At 42.1% G+C, this 20541-nt stretch overlaps 1 protein-coding gene across 2 annotated transcripts in view; it reads left to right on the forward strand.

Annotated features, from left to right (window-relative positions):
- Window positions 1–20541, forward strand: part of SGTA (small glutamine rich tetratricopeptide repeat co-chaperone alpha) — a 571490-nt gene that overhangs the window by 501507 nt on the left and 49442 nt on the right. For both annotated transcript variants that reach the window (XM_044053988.1, XM_044053987.1), the window contains 2 exons: window positions 13945–14070; window positions 14194–14224. In XM_044053988.1, coding sequence (XP_043909923.1) covers window positions 13945–14059 — 115 coding nt within the window. In that variant the 3' untranslated portion in view covers window positions 14060–14070; window positions 14194–14224. The remainder of the gene's footprint in view (window positions 1–13944; window positions 14071–14193; window positions 14225–20541) is intronic.

The following is a 20541-nucleotide window of genomic DNA, read 5'->3' on the forward strand; positions in this document are numbered from 1 at the left end:
GACTATTGCCATTGATACTGATCCCAGAACTTGCGGAATCAATCCTGATGATATTATGGTACTAGAAATTCTTTCCTTGACTCTATTGTTTGTACTCTCTAAAGGAGTAGAGATGCTAGCATAAACACTGTGCTGAACATTTTTCCTATAAACTAATGTTTAGGTTTGTTAGAATTGTAACTTGTTGTGATTGATGGTTATCCCAAATTGTGGGCAAGTCTACTGCTCATGATCTTGAGCTTGTACCAGTATATGCTTGGTCGGAGCGGTAATGAGCCCGTCATCCCAAAATGGAAACACCTGGGATCCTTGCAATGTCAGGTGAGATGCCCATACTGCGGTACACTTGAACACCTTGACGACTGTAGTGAGGCCAAAGGGCAGGACTCTGAACTGGTAATGGCTGGCTGACGGTAATGGAAAAAATGCTGGTAAAGACAAAAGTGCTTACTGGATGTCAATTTAATAAAGTTCTCTCTGGGAGTTTATTCCATTTTAGACGTTTTCTCAATTAATCCATGGTCACTATGGTCTGGGGCCGAAGAAGAAGAAATGACAGCCTAGCAACAGTTGTTTTGACTGCATCCACCAGGAAAAATAACCTTTGCCTGCCTGAGTTGCTGTTAACTTTATTGATACAGGTTGAGAGAGAATTTCGTTGTGTTTTTGTAGCATCTATTGCAGGTCTTAAACCTATATCGATAAAGATGACTCTGGATGGCGTGGACAATTCCCATGGAATACAGTCCAGGGCACTTTATCCCCCAAGGAGGCAAACATACATGTACTGAAGATGTGGCAATGGGTGATTTCTTCCAACCACTTTGCAACTGTAGCCCATTTTCAGGGAAAGTTCAATGTGGTAGCTGTCAACCTGAATAGGTCCCATCTTGCTTCCTCACAGCTAGTCTCTCAGCAACAGTGACAGATGTGGTTTATTTATTCATTCACTTGTCATATTCTGTTCCCAGGAGTGCAGACTTGAGGCAAATGAATATTGCACATCTAAATGGAAGAAACAGTTCATACAAACTAAATATATACAACAAAAACAAGGCGGAAGAATATAAAACACGATGGGCATGTACAATACAACTTAATACAGATTAATTCAGAGTCGAACTGCATTGAAGAACAAGCCATCCTCATTTTACCTTACTGCCCTTGACTAAGATGGTTCCCCTGCCTTTATACTCTGTTCTGTACTTGCCTTCGATTTTTAGATCTGACTCAAGAACTTCTGTCTTACTTGATGGGCATGATTTATCCTCACATCTCTAGCGTAAAAGTGACTGTGTGGTTTCTCTGATTTACATTGATAGCCAGGCAACTATCTTCCCATAACTCCTCTGTGAGGAATCCCAGTCCCAGTGACTGTGTGGTTTCTCTGATTTACATTGATAGCCAGGCAACTATCTTCTCATAACTCCTCTCTCAGGAATCTCTACAAAAATTTATGGAGAAGATTTTTCTTTGAGTAGGGCAGTATTAGGTAGAACCTTTCCCAAGTCCGATACAGTCTGTCCTTGAGCTTCTAGTGAGTTTTTTTTTTAAGAGGGTGCTAGTTTATTGCATGTGTAACTTCTACGCGCAACCTTTTTTCAAATTTCCATGTGGAGTTTCAGAATTCTTCCTTGGCTTCCTCAACTTTGAACAGCATTTTTAATGGTTCTCCTCTACTTAGACCTCCTTACAAAGGTCCTATACCACCATTAGATTTAAAGTTGGTAAACAAACCTCCCTATCAAATGACAGTCAAATGTAATCTAAAATTCTTAACCTGAAACTTGCTGGAAATGTCAGAATATTATATTTTAAGTCCCCATCTTTGTTTTTCCACATGGATAGGGACACTTTACATACCAGTGCTTCCTGTCTAGATAGGGCAGTGTAAGAATCCAGCATTAACCAGCCAATTAACCTGCCATTACTTTTTCCCCAGATTTTGCAAATAAAGGAAAGTATATGCCATGCTTACTAGATGTTTATAGATAATGGCGTTTCTGCCTACACAGATCTAAAAAATTAGGAAGCCAGATCAATTTTTGGTTTCCTTGCCACATTACAAAATGGGCAAATTGGTCACAGATGTAACTATAACCAAGCAGTTGACAGATTATATTTTGTCTGCACTAAATTGAATCTTCCCCTAACAAACCAATACAGACTCATTCAACTACACCTGTGACCACTTCTGCTATATTCCAGTTTAGACTACGTATGGGGCCACTACTTGGTCAAATCCTGATACCTTTATCATTCATTACAAACTGGAGCTGGTCTAGAGACGTCTGGCTCAACCGTACTAAGGAATATCCTTCATTAAAATCCACCCAGGAATTTAGGTAGTCGGGGACTCTGTCCCATGCATGGAGGAAGAATGAAAATTGACAACATCCGATAAAGAACTTGTGTACTTACCATAATGTTCCATCTGTGTTGGCCTTTTTCATTTTTCCTCCGCTCCCCACCCCCATCCCCTCCATTTATCACAAGTAAATTCTGGAGGAATTAAGTTCTTGGGACACCACTTGTCCCGTGTATTGAACTCTAATTATGACAGTTCTTTATGGTCTTCATGATACGCTGCAAACAAGATCTGAGGTATGTTAGCAATGGTGCATTATGGGCAGGGAAGGTGCTCTAGAGTGTGTTGGTGGCCATGAGCTAGAATAATGGCAGAGTCTAATCAGGGTATCGGATCCAACCCCATGCATTAAGAATGATAATGGACAACATAGATGGAATGTTATGATAAGTACATAAAATTTGAGCATCTTTTTGTTTCCTTTAATCTCAGGACTTTGGCTGTCTCTAAACAAAACATTTCCTCCTGGATTTCTAAGGCCATTTCTTTTTGTTACTCTTTTCATGGAAAATGTCTTTCCTCATTACTAGAGATGCATCCTAGTAGTGCAAATGCCTCCTCATTTTTTTTTCTCCAAGGGTCTGGATACCAATTCCATCCTTAAGGCTGCTACTTTTTCCTCTCTTCGTATTTTCACTTGGATGTTATTTCCAGGACAAGGGCAGGCTTTGCATGGGTTTGTAGAGGGCAATCTTGAGTCTTCCTCTTCCCAGGCTTCCTCTTGAGCTGTTGTACTCTCTCTTAGGTAAAGAATACTGTAACAGTGATGTGGAAGGACATAGTACAGTTGTATAAAATCTTAACAGTAGGTGTTGCAGTATTCGCTCCCTCCCTTCTACTCCCTCTGTTGTACCTCTTGCCCTCCTGGTCGAGGGGCTTTCCTTCTGGATGTAAATGTTATCCTTGTCCTTGAGGGCACTCTGTTCCTCTTGGGGCTTTTTCAGTTCTGAGTATGCATGTCCATACATCACCTTTATACCCTACGTCTTGTGCAGGAAGTGTGCCTTTGACAAGCAATACCTAGTAGAACGAAAGGCCTGATGCTGGGCTATCCTTGGCAAGAGATCCCTTAGGTAAAGAATACTGCAACAGTGAAGAGAACATAGTCATCTGTTATGGTTAAGATTTTTATGCAACTGTACTTAGTATATGGGCTTAAACTTGAACCACCAGTGAGCTTATTTCTGTAGTCTTGGGTTTTGATTCAATTAGTCTCCACTTGTGTACTCTGGGATGCCCCCAAAAGAGATGTACTTGAGAGTCATGGGCATATTTTTATTAAATTAGTAGTAAATTAAAATTCTGCCTTACAGTTTCAGGCTGTTAACAGCACAGGCTTCTCCGTTCTGTTTATGAAGTTTAGATGTCCTCAGGCTTTATTTCATGTTTTGTGCATTGTCTAATTTCTAGAACATTTGTTCAAATGATAGCTTGTTTTTATTTCCTATATATTAAGTGTGCAAGAGAGAGCATTTTACAAGAGTTGCTGCATTCAACCTGGAGTATAGTTACCCTTTGTACATTTTCAGAGGTAACCGCTGTGAAGATTTGTATAGCTGCCATCTAGGCATATGTCTGTAGTCCAGGCCACTACAGTTTTTCACCCCCACTGCTGCTTCCAGAAATATATGCTAATAAAGGTGCTGTTTAGGAGCATGATTAAGTACACAAAGTGAAAGTGGACTGTTTTTTCTTTGACTGTACCATCCTCCCTAATACTGTGAAGGTTTGGTCCAGCTGATCTTAAGGTATATGGTAAGCAGAATTTGATTAATTTCTCAGTTCCTCGTTTCAGTGCCTGTTGTAATTGCACTGTATGCTGGGAAACTGAGGCATGGGTATAGTTTAACAGAATGTAATAAAGTGCAGAGTGGATAAGAGGTGGTTTCATTTTCTCTTGAAGTGTTAAATGATGTATACAATACAAAACATGGTTGCTTGAGAAAAGTAATAGCTTCTTTGTATTTCTGACACACTTTGGCAACTTGGGGACTATAGGAAGCAAATGGGTGAAGCAAATTGGAATGGTATGGGATGATTGTTCAACAATCTCCCTCAGTACCCACTCGTATCAAATTTATGGACTACATATCCGTCAGATTACAATAAAAAGGGTAAATAGAGCCCTGAACAAAGGACTCTGTGCCCTTCCATTGCACACTGATCCCTCCGCACCTTCCCTTATTCCCTCCTTTGTCCCCACCCCACACTTTCCTGATCACCACTTGTTTATTTTTCACACTTTGCATGTAGCCTTTCCTCTATCCTTTTAATGCAACCTGACCAAAACTCCATATTAAGTGCGGAGAAGTAACTAAATTAAACTGGGGGCCACAACATCCCTATAAGTCATAGGGTTCCAAATTTGTGGTCTGCATCTTACAGCTTTTACAATTTTTTGATTTTGTTACATGTGAACAAAAATAAGGAACAAGAGTTTTTCTTTCAAAGAAACATAAGATCCAGAATGACAACTTCACTTGACTAAATGTGTGCAAAGTCCTTCACTTTATTCACCAAGACCCTCTATATCCAGCAAGTAAAACCAAATTTATTGACTGTATACGCATCAGATATGAGACTGTAATAAAATTAAAACAAATGGCCACAGTTTATCTTAACCCATCTTATACATAATCATGTGCAAGTGTGCGCACAGTCATGTGACTGTCAATTGCAGCCACTGGTATGAATGGCTGTGTACACCCCAGAAGAGTGGCAGTTAATGTATCATAGTAATTCACTGATTGTCTTTCGCTGTTGCAGTCCTAACTTGTGAGATTTCCTGCTCTGGAAACCCTTGTCTGGCCCCCAACTACCAGCGAATAGTTTCCTTCCTTATCTGACATCACTGTGCTTGGGTATCAGTGTAGTCAGCCAGCACCATGATCACAGTTCTTTCTCGTCATCGGATCCTGAAGCAGAGTGTCAGTCAGTGCATCGGTCGGTCTGCACCAGAGAAAGAAAACTCTGGAAAGCTTAATATACCCAGTTGAGGAACCTTGTATGTATCATTTGACTGAACTCAGAAAATTAGTAATTGTTTCTGCTTTGGCAATCAGATGACACACTGGGGCTTACTTGCTTGGGGCCAGAACACGACATCCCCAACTGTCGTTTTTGTGTTCACTTTAACAGCAGAACCATTAGGCCAAGATTTTAGCAAGCTGTCGTACTGAGTCGTTGGGTCGTTCGCATCCTATGGCATCTGCTGGTCGAGCTGAGGATTGACCTCAGTAAGTGAAAAAGACATGAGGAAAAACAATCCAGTCTTAGGGCCTTGGACAATACCTGCTCGCCATCAGCCAGTCCTCATGGGCTTATCACTGAAGAAGGGGGGGGTGCTTTCACAGACCCCTTCTGTGACTAAGGTGGTGGCACAAGGCTCTCGAGATCCGTTCGAAGTCCAGTATGCCTTCTGGTCCCTCAACATCTTTTCAAGCAGTAGGACTGAGTTCATTGTTTGGGTCTGGGACAGCTATGCAGGCTCTGGCTTCCAATGACGGTGCTGAGACTGACAGTGGGTCTTTGCATCAACAAAATATTGCAGCAGTGTTTCACTCTCATGATTGGTTGTCCATTCTGGGCCCAGAGGTGAGTCACAGACCAAAACCTAAGCAACTCTTGCCCATCTCAGTGTAGGCCTACTGGCTCCCATTCCCAGGTATACCAACAGGATCTTTTGAGGTTGGCTGAGCATCTAATCTTTCTGGTTAGATCCAGACGGCCTCCCCCTGAGTTTCAGGTAAAAAAAAAAAGAGAGAGACACCCTTCCAGAAGATTGCTCTGATTCCTTTGATACAGATGAGGACTTTGACCAGGAAGATTCTACCTTTTAAGAGAGTGCTTCCATGGTCCCCTTTGGGGAGTCAGACCCAGAAGAGAATCTTGCATTGGCCTTCTCTCGTGACGGTATTTCCTTTGGGGAAACACTTCACACCTCCGAGGGAACAGTTCAAGTGGGAAGCACACTACTACCCACAGTCTAAGAAAAGAATTAGTGAATTTTTTAACGATCCTGAGCACAAACCCCTCACCATTCCTGTCTTAGATGATGCATTCCAGGACTCCTCCTTAAAGCAAGACTCCCTGCCTTTAGAAAGCAGGACAGGTTTTATGTGGTTCTGGATTCACACAAACATCTCCAAGAACTCCATGGTGGACACCAAGGTTGTGGCCCCAGGCCCTATGGAAGCCAAAGCTAGCTTGTCCAAAAATCCTTTGCCTACTAACAAGGAAAGTAGGGTCTTTGATAGATTTAGCAAAAAAATTTACACATCTGCTACTTTCATCATACGGGCCTTGAACTGCCATTTTCACATGGTTAAATACCTGGAAACTATTCTGGACCAAATGAAGCAGAAGTTGAGCATGGAGAACAAAGGTATCTCTAAGGAGTTATTGGACCTTTATAATTCTGCTGTCTGGTAGCCTAACACTCCCTGCACTGTGGCTACAGTGCTATAGAAGCTTCCAGTAGGACTTGCAGCTACAGGTTCTGTCATAAGACATACCTGACTGAGAGAACAATCCCTCCAGGTCATGTCAGATCCAGCCTCCTGGACTCCCCTTAGCGTAAAGATTTCTCCCAAGGCTGAAGCTGTACTCAAGAAAATGGAAGACAAGGCCAAGTCCGTGCAGACCATTAAGGACTTCAATTCCAACCTCCTTGCTTCAGCAGAAACTACCTCACCAAGCATTGGTCCTTTCCTTCCCAATCCAAGGCTAGGCAAAGAAAAAAACCCTTAAGGAAAGGAGCCAGAGACTGCACCAGTGGCCATAACCATGGCATTCAAAACCCATTAGGCCAAGAGGCTCATGCTCATAGGCTCCTAGCAAAAAGCAGCAGCGACTCAGCCATGGTACTCCCTACCCGTCCTGTCCCCCCCACTCTTTTACATTCATCTGCCAGGCTAGGGGAAGCCTATCACTATTCCACAGAATCTGAGATCATATTATTGCAGACCATTGGGTGGTAAACATCATTTCATATGGTTACATGCTCAAATTCAAGCAAGCATTTGTTCCCTCAGGCTTCCCAGACATTCCACAAAAAAAAAAAAGAAAAATACAAGGCATTTTCCAAGATAGGTTACTATGTGCCTGGGGCTAGGTGGAACCAGTACAAGAACACTTATAAGGAAGAGGATTATACTCCAGACTCTTCCTGATACCCAGAAAAGAAGATGCATGGTGGCCAGTGCTGGACCTGTCAAGACTTGACCAATTTCTGCAGGTGCCAAAATTCAAGATGCTAACCCTTCACAAACTACTACCCATGTTCTCTCCCAATGCTCTCATGGGCACCCTGGATTTAAAAGATGCGTACCTTCATATCTTGTAGAGGAATCACACAGAAGCTTCTTGCATTTCAGAGCAAGGACCAGGCACCATCAGTTCTTTACTTTGCCCTTTGGGTTATCTGCTGCTCCCAGTGTCTTCACAAAATGCCTAGGCTCTCTAATAGCCTTCTGCAGAACAAAGGGAATTCAGATTTACCACTTTTAGGACAACTGCTTTATCTGGGCAATAAACCCAAACAAACTCCAATCAGACCCACTTTTCACCAAAAACCTCTTAACCTCTGTGGGTGGGGTTCACCATTAATGCACAGAAATCTCAAGCAAACCCCATATCCAGAATTGTGTTCCTGGGGGCCCTACTGGATTCAGTCCTCCAGAAGGTTGCCTTGCCTCTGGACAAGGTTGCTTTCCTGACCCTATACTTAAAACAAATAATGGTATGGAATTACCTCACAGCCAGGGGAGTTTCTCATGATCCTGGGTTACATGGCCTCTTGCATCCTCATGATTCCCCTGGCCAGGCTACATGAGTGTTAACTTAAGAATGTGTTGCCCCAGCATTCACAGCCACTTACAGCAAAGATAAGGAATTCACCTGGTAGGCCCAGGCATGGTCCCTCAGTCTGGGTCTCCCTTTCAGAGTCATCCTGTAGGAGCAACCTGTGCCAACAGATGCATTCAAAATAATCTGGGCAGCCCACTTCAGCCGCCTACAGTCTCAAGAAAAATGGGACTCCAAGTGCAGATACAAACACACAAATCTAAAAGACCTTATGGCAGTCCAGAAAGGCCTGATAGCCTGACAAAAGGAATGGAAGCCAGGAGCACTAGTTGTGAAGACACACCACTGCTGTGTGTATATAAACAGGGGGGGCCCACCCTTATCCACTTTGCCACCTAGCAATGGATGCTTGGGAAATGGCTCACTCCCTAGGGGTTATACCTCATGGCACAGTACTTACCTCAGCAGAAGCCCGTCAGTGTCCCATGAATGGCAACTGCATCAGGGAGTATTTTTCAGCACAGACAAAAAATGTGGTGTGCCATTGATGGAAGTTTTTGCCACAAAGAAAATACTCGCTTGCAAAAGCTTTGATCTAGGGCCAAAATTAAGTCAGCCCAGAGGACAGTTGCTTTCTCTTTCACTTGGGCAGGCCTTTCCCCTACGCTTTCCCTCTGATACCAGTGCTCCGCAGGGTATTGCTAAAGAGAAGAGAGGCTAGGAGGTAATAGTAATAGCTGAAGACTGGCCCAGGCAGCATTGGTAGCCTCTGCTAATCAGCCTAACCAGCATGGAACTATAACAGCTGCCACAGAGAATAGACCTATTAGCACAGATTGTACACCCCAGCCTGTGGACACTCAAATTATTAACATGGATGATGCCTTGATTTCATGGAAGGAAGCGGTCCTTGACGGGCAGATCTTGTATATTCTTAGATGTCAGGAAACCTAGCATAAGGAAATCTTACTCCTCCAAATAGAAAAGATTCTCCTTTTTTGGTGCAGACAAAAAACACAAAACCCTCGTCTAGCCAAGATTACTTTTATTCTCTTATTTACCCAGCCTTTTTGACAAATGACACTCTTGCCCTTCCATAAAAATCCCATGCTTCAGCTATCTCAGCCTTGCTGTCTTCTCAGCATCCTCTCTTTTCAGATCCCCTCATGAAACCGTTTCTGAGAGAGGTTATTCACATTAGGCCTCCTAGAAAGTCTTAAATTCCACTCTGGGACCTCAGTTTTGTGTTGGAGAAACTGACCCTTCCACCCTTCGAACCAGCTGCTTCCACGGAGTTAAAATTTTTGACCTGGAAGACTGCCGTCTTAACTAGCTATCACTTCAGACAGAACAATTTCTGGTTTTCAGACCATAATGCGTCTGGAACCATTCATCATCATCCACCCAGAGTCTCACTCAGGACTAAACTCTTCCTTTATGTCCAAGGTGGTAACAGAGACTTTATTGAATCAGTCTGCACATTTCCCTAGCTTTCCCAACCCCCAGAACAAAGGGGAAAGCATCCTTCATTCTTTGTATGTACTTGGGCAACTGTGTTATACTAAGAGCCAAGACGGTCAGGAAATCAGAGCAACTCTTTGTGGCCTTCAATCTCTGGGGGGGACACCAGTCTCCAAGCAAACCATGTCCAAGTAAATCTTTCAATGCATCTCTTCCTGTTGCAGCCATCATGGTAAGAACCCCCCCCCCAACCAGTGCTAGAAGATCACATTCCACCAGGGCTGTTGATACATCTACTGCATTTCTTAAAGGGGGTGCTCACTAGGGACATTTTACAGGTAGCAACTTGGTCTTCAGTTCATACCTTTACCAAACATTACCATATTTCTGCCTTCTCCAAGTGTAGGGGAGGTTTTGCCACTGCCATCTTGCAGGCATCCTTGCTTGTCCTTAATCTTCCATTTTCCCTTCCTTTCAGCTTTGGGAGTCATCCCAGAAGTTATGAATGCAGCAGTGAAGCATGAAGAACCATAGTACAGTTGAGTACACTTACTGTAAATATAGATGTTTGAGTGTATTCACTGTTGCAGTACTCTTTCCCGCCCTCCTTCCCACTTAGCCTACTGTGTAGGCTGGTACTTCCTCCTTCTTGATCAGGTTTAGCCCTCTTTTTCTGTTTCCCCTTCCTGAATTACAGGGTCCCAGAACCTTGGCCTCGGGGACAGTCTGGGGGGCTCCTACATTTAGGGGCAAGAAAAGTGCTGAGATCATGCTACTAGCTGACTACTTTTATTCCCAAGTGTAGTGGTGATGGATTGGGCATCCGCCAGCTGCAGGAGGAGGAAAACTATTCTTTGGTAGTTGGGCCAGCCAAGGGCTTCCACAGTGGGAAATCCCACAAGTTAGGACTGCAACTGTGAATACACTTGAACATCTACATTTGCGGTAAGTATATACAACTGTACGTTGCCAGAACACTTGGACTGGATACTAACATCAGATTCCCACCAAAATTACCTTTGCAGGAAGAATGCTTGACACAATTTGTGATCACAACATAGTCTTTGCTATATAAAAGCACACTAAAATTCACAGAAATAGGATAAAACAGAAATACAATCAAGATTGGGAGAACTTTCTTTACCTTTACACACAGCATCTGGAAGCCTCAAAAAATGCTGCTTTCAGGTGATGTAGTAACTCGCATCAATAAAACCTTCCTTTGCATATTAAATTCACTTGCACATTATAATACTGAAAGTGAAATCAAAACCTGCATTATGGCTAATACCAGCTATAAAAAGATGATGGGAGACTGCAATAAAGCATGGAAAAAATGGTGTATAAAGAGGGGGGGAAAACCTGCATTATGGCTAATACCAGCTATAAAAAGATGATGGGAGACCGCAATAAAGCATGGAAACAATGGTGTATAAAGAGGGGGGGAAACCTGCATTATGGCTAATACCAGCTATAAAAATGATGATGGGAGACTGCAATAAAGCATGGAAAAAATGGTGTATAAAGAGGTGGGAAAAACCTGCATTATGGCTAATACCAGCTATAAAAAGATGATGGGAGACCGCAATAAAGCATGGAAACAATGGTGTATAAAGAGGGGGGGACCTGCATTATGGCTAATACCAGCTATAAAAAAGATGATGGGAGACCGCAATAAAGCATGGAAAAAATGGTGTATAAAGAGGTGGGAAAAACCTGCATTATGGCTAATACCAGCTATAAAAAGATGCAGAACAGAGATAGAGCATGGATGAAATGGCATGTAGGAAAAAAAACGATCTGCAACAGTATCGGCATTTGGGAAACCTAATTAAGAATACCATTCTAAACTCCAAGCAAAACTCTTATAGTGCTCTGCAGGAAACTCACAGTAAAGCTCCATCAGTTTTGGTCAGCAGTCAAACATTCAGCCTGGTAAAAAAATCACAATCCTGTCATTTAACATTTGAAGCAAACTATAAAATAATGTACAGATTTAATTCTACATAAATGCTGCTAACTTCCTTGGTACATTCAATACGCCCAGCAGCAGTGATTGATGTAATCATGTAGACAGCATCACTCTGCATTTTCACTTGTTACATTTCCTACCAGCATGATAAAGTACTGAAAAACAAACTTGCGTCTCTTGCAGCAGGCAACCTTGTAACAGAATATCTCAAAATAGCTGCAAATGTAATTGCATAGCCATTATCTGTTTGTAAATCACTCTCCAAGAAGCTCTAGTCCCAAAACTTTGGAGACAATCCTATGTTCCCTTGCATAATGGTGGCAAATCACTTGAGCTGGTGAAGTACAGACCTAAAGCCATTTTATCCCCTAAAATATTTGGTGTTCACCTGCAGGTGGTCAGCCACCTAACAGAGATCAAATTACTTTCTGCAAGGATTTAGACCAGGCCACAACACAGTAACAGCATTACTTACTGTAGTCAGTTATGGTCATGAGAGACGAAATAAAGGTGAAATGTTTGCATCCTTTTCTCTAAACTTAGCCAAAGCATTTTAATACAATTTAACTCACCATAGCTTTGCTTAGAAGTTACCTTAGCTACCAAACACCAAGTACACTAAGCAGATGGGCTCTCAACTCCAAAAGCATTAACTATACTTCAAGGTTCAATATTGGGACCATTGCTCTTTAATATCTTTGTAAATAAAATGCATATGATCTCTTTCTCAAATGTAGTCCAGTATGAAAACAATTCAACACTAATGTGCAGCCTCTTCAGTCAAATGACTCCAAGATGAACTACAGCAGTGGTCTACAAAAGAAAAATGAGAAATGGCTTCGGCAATCTAAACTACTCCTAAATGCAAAGAAAGTAAGCTAATATTTTTTTTCATCTTCATCCCAACAATCAAACCACTGTGACTTAAAAATGTTAATTTGTCTGTAATACTAAATTGAGCTAGTACAAAACAAAGAATTACTGGGTACAATTCATGCAATAAAATCTGATCAGCAATAACAGAGAAAGATTTGATCAGCCTATCTTAATATGTTCAAAAAAGAGAGAGAAACATAAACAGTCTTTGTAAAGTCACTTTTTTTTCTGTCAGGCCATGCACATAAGACCATAGCTCACATCTATCTACTCCCTAGTCTCCTATATGCCTTGTCAACTCAACCTAATGGCCCTCTAAGCTATCCAAGCTGAAGCAATCTCATAGCAAGACTGCAAAGTTTGTAAGTAACCACACTAACCAAGCACATCACTCTCTTGCATTTCAGTCCCTTAAGTAGATTAAGCTACCTAATCTATTAGCCTACACTTACATTAAGACTGACCATAATATCCTCTACAGCCCTGGCAGATGCTGTGTTATAAGCCAGTTATTAAACTGTTGCTCACCTCACAGGTGTGTTCCATGCACCAGCACTTGGAGGTCACTCAAAAAAAATCTAAAAGTCGTAATGGTGTCTGCCTATACAATGTGTATATTGCAGAACTGAAGCACACCGTCCCATCAGACATCAGAAGTATCTCATCTTATGTCGTTTTTAAAATTGCCTTGAAAACATTCCTGTCTTTGTACCACCTCCATTACTGTGCCCCCTTAGTGTAATGATCTCTCTTCTCCAATTTAAAATCCCAGTGATGTCATACTGATCAGCAAAGCAGTCCTGCTCTTGTACTAGCACCACTAATAGGCTTATTCTATTTGCAGACAAATCAAGCAAATATACTTGCCTCTTTACATGTCTCAAGTGAGTAAGTGGTTCGATAACACTTGCATATGCTTCGTTTGTGTGCGAGTACTAAAATTTTAGTTGATTCTGTTAAACTATAAAGCAATACTGAATATTCTTTAGGTAGGTGTGACATTAGCACTCTGTAAATACTGTTTAGTGTAGCATGCTGTAAGTAATGTTTAGTGTCCTTAACATGGTGATTAACTGTTAAACTGTATATAGCTCAGTGTTGTGTAGTATTTTTATTTAGTGTATTTTGTTAGCACATGCTAATTTACTGTGAAAATGGATGTAATGTAGTTTCCCTCCCTGGAAAAAGGGCTTTGCTAGTCAGACATTCCCAGTAATCAAAGGCTAATAAATAAAATAACAAATAGGCAAATATGAAAGCAATTGAGAGCAGAAAGAGATGAGGTATACAGAATTACCTGAATGTAGCACATAAACTGATATTAATGAAAAACATTAGGAGGTCATGAATGTAAGCATCAGTTTTTATATCAACACAGATCATCATTAACATGAAATGAACTGTGGAGCAAAGTGTTTTATTGACTTAGTGCTAATTTGTTCTTTCACTCTTTACTTCCCAGTGGCCAGCAGTTTGCTCAGCAGATGCAGCAGGAAAACCCAGAATTGATCGAGCAGCTACGAAGTCATATCCGAAGTCGGACTCCTAGTGCCAGTAATGAGGAAGCTCAACAATAGCAATATACAAAGTATGTGTTTAGAGCTCTTAGTTGCCTGAAAGCCTTTCACTAAAAGTGTATTAAAAGTATAATCTTGTGTGCAAATGCCATTTGACCAATTTAGTATGCCAATTTTTTTTCTTTTTTCTACAGGCAAAGGTCAAAAACATAGGAAAACCACACAGTAAGTAATGTTTTTTTTCAACAACCTTGGAAGGAAATGTGACTAGCTAAGGGTACTTACAGCTGTTAAGTTTTCACCTCCTCAGTTTCATACTGTGTGTGCAACTTAAGGGTATCATGTAATAACCTTGTATGTTTGTTTCTGTAGGATGTGATAACATTTAGGAAAACCAGCTGAGTTGACCAGTTGCTAAAATATCTCGAAGCAAACTCAAGTTGGTCTGCTGTCATTCCCAAAGACCGTGTCATTGACAATTGTATTCAATTAACATTGGTGCTTTTAATTTAGCACAGTTTGTTTTTGCGGTATTTGTATTTTTATATACAGACTGTTTTCATTGTTTGGCAGATATTTAAATGGCTTGGATATAAAAATGATATAACCACAGATACTATCAAGTTACAACATACACACAAATTCATGTTTGTCCTTGGTCGTAATTTAAGTGCCTAGATTTATCTGAATATTGCATTTTTCTGCAGTTTGTCAGGAGTATTCTCTTGCTTAGTACTTATTTTGTAGGTTTGAGTGGGAAGTTTACTGACTTGAAGTAGTTCCTAATGCTGAAGCTGTATTGTGGTGCCCTGCCTTCTGTAGATTGTCATAGTATTTCAGCCAGTATTAAAACGGACAACTTTGCTTACTGAGCTGCAGAAAAGCTGTGATAAATCTATAAGGGGGTCATGCAAAACTGAATCCAGTAAATGTGCTGATTTGGTAAGATTGCCAAGAACCAGAACAAATAAGAAATCATCTCTTTAAGATCAAATCTTTTATAATTTACGATCTAATCTTGATGACCCTCCTTGACTGGTTCTAGATTTAGTATATTTTAAACCAGAATTTGGACTTTTTGTAAAATCCCACATTCTCTGACCACCATGTATTTTTACTGATACATGTAATAAAAATGACTACCTACATAACAAAAGATGTTCCCTAGCTTTGCTGTTGTCCGCCCCCCAACTTATACATTTTTGGGTTTCAGTCCTTGCTGTCATCTATAAAGTCCTGTATTCACATGCCTAGATGTAAACATAATAGGTAGTCATATCAGATTACCAGCCAAAACTCTTCTAAGCTGTGCTGACAGCAGCTTGAAAAAGAAATTAATGTTGGCAACTGCCCACAAGTACCATGTTCATCTGTCTACGCATAGATGTGAAGGGTGTAGTGTTTTGGCATATGTTATAACTAACACGGCAGCTGTCCAGAACTCTTCTCACTGAGGCAAGAAAACTGGTGGAGAGGTCCTCTTCACAGTTCCTGACAAAAATAAAAAGAATTAATATGTGAATAGTCTTGTTGATATCTAACCCTCCTTGAGGTAAATGCATTGTGTCCCCCACCCCCAAATCCCTGCAGGTAGTAAGCTTACCCAGTTATCCTGATGATGTTTATCATATTTCACTGTTGCAGTCATTACTCTTGGGTTATCCTGCTGGCAGGCTACCCTCAGTCGGCCAGAATTCCAAAGTCTAGGTCCGGCGTCGGTTGCTGTCGCCTCTTCCCTGACGTCCGTGTGCCAGGGGTATAAAAGATGCAGCCAACGTCATTTTCTTCAGTCTTTCTTGCCGCGCGGTGCCCAAAGCAAAAGCAGTTCGCAAGTGCCGGTCGGCCGACTCCTGAGATTTTCAAATCCGAATTTCAGAACCAAAGTCTTCATTAAAGCTAAGTACCCCATTGGGGAAACTTTTTTTTTGCTCCAGACCGATGTCAGAAAAAGTTAACAATTGTATTTCTTGTGGGAAACAAATACCTCATAAGGATTTTCACTCTTACTGTATTCCTTGCCTAGGCCCTGATCACAACGTTGCTAGCTGTCGGTTTTGTGCTAGATTTAACCAACGCACTATTAAGCATCGGTTTGATTTTGCATTTCATTACTTTGACTGAAGATTTAACTATATAATGCTGTCGGAACACCAGACAACCGCAGTTTACAAAAAACGCAAGGACAAGGAAAAGGATAGGCATCTGAGGTCCAAAACTGATGAGGCCTCTGCTAGGCCAGTCGCCGGTTATCAGTGAGGTGCTTTCGCAGCCCCTGGCGCCTGCCATCTCAGAGCCACAGGCCGCGTCAGACTCCCACGTGGAGCCGACTGGGCCTCTGGATATTCAAGGTATTGGACACTCGGAAATCATTCCCTCAGATGGGTCCGAAGCCGCTGAGCAGGCATCTCCTTCTGAGGGTGTCTTCAGACCTACACAACTATATATTAAGCCATCTTCAGCTTCAAAGACTAAAGCAGCTCTAAAGACAAAGAAACAAGTACAGCATTTTCCTACTCTGACTTCCATGCCTAAAAAACAGATGCTCAAAATGTCCGAAGACCTAATTACTTTGATCAGGGGCTCCCATCCCCCTCCTGATAAGAGGATTAGGCAAGAGACAGAGTATGATTCTTCTGATCACGTTTCTATTTCCTCTGATTCCTCTTCTGAACAGGATTATTCCATGCTTCCCTATGAGGATTCTGATGCTGAAGAATCCATTTCTTCAGCCTCTCCTCCTGAGGATTATTCTTTTGGGGAAACCCTGCATACTACGAGGGAGCATTTCCACTAGGAGAGCCAAGATTATTCTGAATCTAAGAAAAGGCTCAGGGACTTTCTGCTACTTCTTCAGCACAGATCCCTTGCACTTCCACCTGTTCTTGACATTGTAGATGATGTATTTTCAGAGTCCGGCCTGTCCCCTGACTCTCTACCCCCAGCACCTGCTAAGTCAGACAGATACTACAGGGTTCTGGATTCTCATAAATTCCTTTATAGAAACCCCGCTGCTGACCCAGAGACTATATCTCAGGGTCCCAAAGGGGTTAAAGCTTCCACTGCAAAAAACCCTGTCCCCTCTGATAGGGATTCTAGGGCTCGAGACAGATGGGGGAAAAAGTCTACACTTCTGCTACCTTGGCTGTAAGGGCTTTAAATTGTCAGTTTCTTATGCTTAAATATCAGCAATATTTAATGTCTCTACTTAAACAGAAATTGGTGACAAATACTGAATGTTCAGAGAACAAGGAATTGCAGGATTTATTACATGCAGCTGAACAAGTGGGAAAGCATACTTTGCAATGTGGTTATCATTCACTGGAGGCCTCTTGCAGGGCTGCTGTTACAGGTTCTGTTATTAGAAGGCATGCTTGGTTAAAGGAACAGAATCTACCTGATCATGTTAAAGCAAAATTATGAGATGCACCATTACAGCATGATACTTTGTTTGGTACTAAAGCAGAAGAGGTGTTGAAAAAAAAAAAACGGAGGATAAAGCAAAATCTATGCAGACAGTCAAGGATTTCTTACAGGTACAGCCACCCAGGTTTAGCAGGAACTGGCCTTCTAAAAATTGGTCCTTTCCAGTGTCAGACAGACCACAAAGAGGCAGATACAGGCATCCCAGAGGCAGATCTCAGCCCCAAGGCTCATACAGGCCTAAACAGTGGGGTGCTCCTACCTCCAAAAATGGAGAAGACAAAACACAACCTTTCAGGAAACGGTCCCAATGACTTTCCTCTACCAGATCCAAGCATTTTTCTTTTGGCAGCCCCCTTAGGGGGAAAACTAGCACTTTTTTCATCAAATTGGCAAATGGTTACCCAAGACAAATGGGTCCTGAACATAGTGTCCCAAGGCTACAGGTTCCATTTTCACACTCTACCAAGGTCAAAAGGTATGCCAGACCTGCCACACAATCAATGAGCAGAGGCACAAAAACAAATCACAGCCCTCATGGATATGAGGGCCATTCAGCAAGTACCACAACAAGAACAGGGGCAAGGATTTTACTCCAGACCTTTCCTAGTACACAGAAAGGACAAAACCTGGAGACCAGTACTGGACCTGTCTATACTAAATACGTTTCTGGAAGTTCCAAAATTCAAGATGTTGACTCTACAGCAGCTACTGCCCATGCTGGGCAAGAAGGCTTGGCTCGTAACTTTGTACCTAAAAGAGGCATTATCTGCATGTCCCAATCAGATAATCTTGCAGAAGATACCTCCAATTCATAGCTGGCTCAGTGCATTACCAATTCTCTGCACTGCCCTTTGGCTTATCTACTGCGCCCAGGGTCTTGACAAAATGCCTGGAACCAGTAATTGCATTTTGCAGACAGAGAAATTCAAATATATCCCTACTTGGACGACTGCCTAATTCAAGCAGAGAACAAAGACATTCTGCTAAAGCATCTGGCGTTTGTAAAAAGATTACTAATTGGCCTAGGGTACACAGTAAACGAAAATAAATTAAAACTAGTGCCCTCTCAAGAGATAATATTCCTGGGTGCAAGCTTAAATACAACTGCCCAGATGGCTTATCTCACGCCAGACAAACAAAAACAACTGACTTCTTACTTCAAGGATTTGGCAACAAAAACCCACTTATCTGAAAGGAAAATCCTGCAGGCCTTGGGTTTCATGGCATCCTGCATTCTACTAATTCCATATGCCAGACTGCATATGAGGAAACTACATTGGTATCTAAAAAGTGTTTGGACTCAGCATTGCCACAGCCTGGAGACAGTCATTGCATTCATTCCCTGCCTGCAACAGGAGTTTCGATGGTGGGCAGAAGCCTGTCACCACAACAAGGGTCTGCCATTCAGTTTACCCACAGCCAGACAGACACTGACAACGGATGCATCGGATTATGCCTGGGGGGGCCATATGGCAGGAAAATGTATTCAGGGCACATGACCTGCAAACCAGATGCATCTTCACATCAGTCAAAAAGAGGTGCTAGCTGTTCAAAATGCCCTGGCAGCTTTCAGGGACCTGCTTCATCCAGGACAGCTACTGATAAAGACAGACAATACTACGGTCATGTGGTACATAAACAAGCAGGGAGGTACACATTCCTACCCCCTCTGCAGACAAGCAATGTCCTTATGGGGACACATCATTGGCGCTTAAAGTTCACCTGCAAGCACAATTCCTGCCAGGAAAAACAAATACTCTGGCAGACGAACTAAGCAGAAAGCTCATGGATCACCACAAATGGAAACTGGATCCACAAGTCTTCAGCATGATAACAAGGAAATGGGGATGCCCAGACATAGATCTATTTGCCTCCCCTCACAACTGCAAATTGCGGAGATTTTTGCACAAGGATTTATCACAAGCAATCATGGAAAGTGGACGCCCTATCCTTCAGCTGGAAAAATCTGACAGTATATGCCTTTCCTCCACTGCCTCTCCTTCCCAGGGTACTCCTAAAGGTCAGACAAGCGAAGCCAAAAATGATACTAATTGCACCAGACTGGCCACGCCAGCACTGGTACCCAATCCTAAAGAGCTTGTCTCAAGGTCCAGCATGGATATTGCCTCAAACTTCTCACTTGCTGACCCAACAAAACAATCAGATCCTGCACAGCCAACTCAGGACCTTAAATCTGGCAGCATGGTGGATAATGTAGCCATTCAGAACACTCCTCTTTCAAAAGCTGTTATGGATGTTATCTGGGAGGCCAGGAGGCCCAGTACCAGAAAATCTTATGCAGAAAAATGGAAGAGATTCTGTGCTTGGAACCAGGAACAAGGCATTGACATGCGTGTACCAAATAACCCTCAGATTTTACAATACCTAACTGAGATGCTGAACGAAGGCCTTTCATTCTCATCAATTAAGATTCATGCCTTTGCCATTTCAGCCCATTACAATATGGAACCACCTATCTTTTCTCATCCTTTAATAAGGCAGTACCTCAGAGGGGCCAAAAACATTAGGCCTCCAAGGAGAGCACCAATTCCGGCCTGGGACCTCAATTATGTTTTGGAAAAACTCACACTGCCTCCTTTCAAGCCAGCATCAGCAGCAGATATTCTTATCTTGGAAAACAGCTCTGCTCCTAGCAATAACTTCTGCAAGATGAGTCTCGGCGTTGCAAGCACTCATGGCTGTGGAACCTTTTATCATTTTTCATCCAGACAGGGTTTCTCTGAGGACAAACCCTACATTTATGCCTAAGGGGGGTGTCCAGTATGGCCCTCAATCAAACCATTCATTTGCCTACCTTTTATCCAAATCCACAAAACAAGGGTGAGAAAATTCTGCATTCTTTGGACATACACAGGCAGTTACGCTTCTACTTGGACAGAACTAAAGCTTTCAGAAAGACTGAGCAGCTTTTAGTGTCATATGCTGCAGGATCACAAGGAAGGGCTATCTCAAAACAGACCATTTCTATTGCATTCATTTCTGCTATTTTCAGCATGGCAAAACAGTGCCTAAGGGCATTAGGCCTCATTCCACCAGAGCAGCAGCCACCTCAGCAGTCTTCCTCAGAGGAGTACCAACCAAAGATATTTTAGAGGTTG

The sequence above is a fragment of the Protopterus annectens genome, chromosome 13.part0, assembly GCF_019279795.1.
Source record: "Protopterus annectens isolate FY-2018-M chromosome 13.part0, PAN1.0, whole genome shotgun sequence".
Classification (NCBI taxonomy): Eukaryota; Metazoa; Chordata; order Ceratodontiformes; family Protopteridae; genus Protopterus; species Protopterus annectens.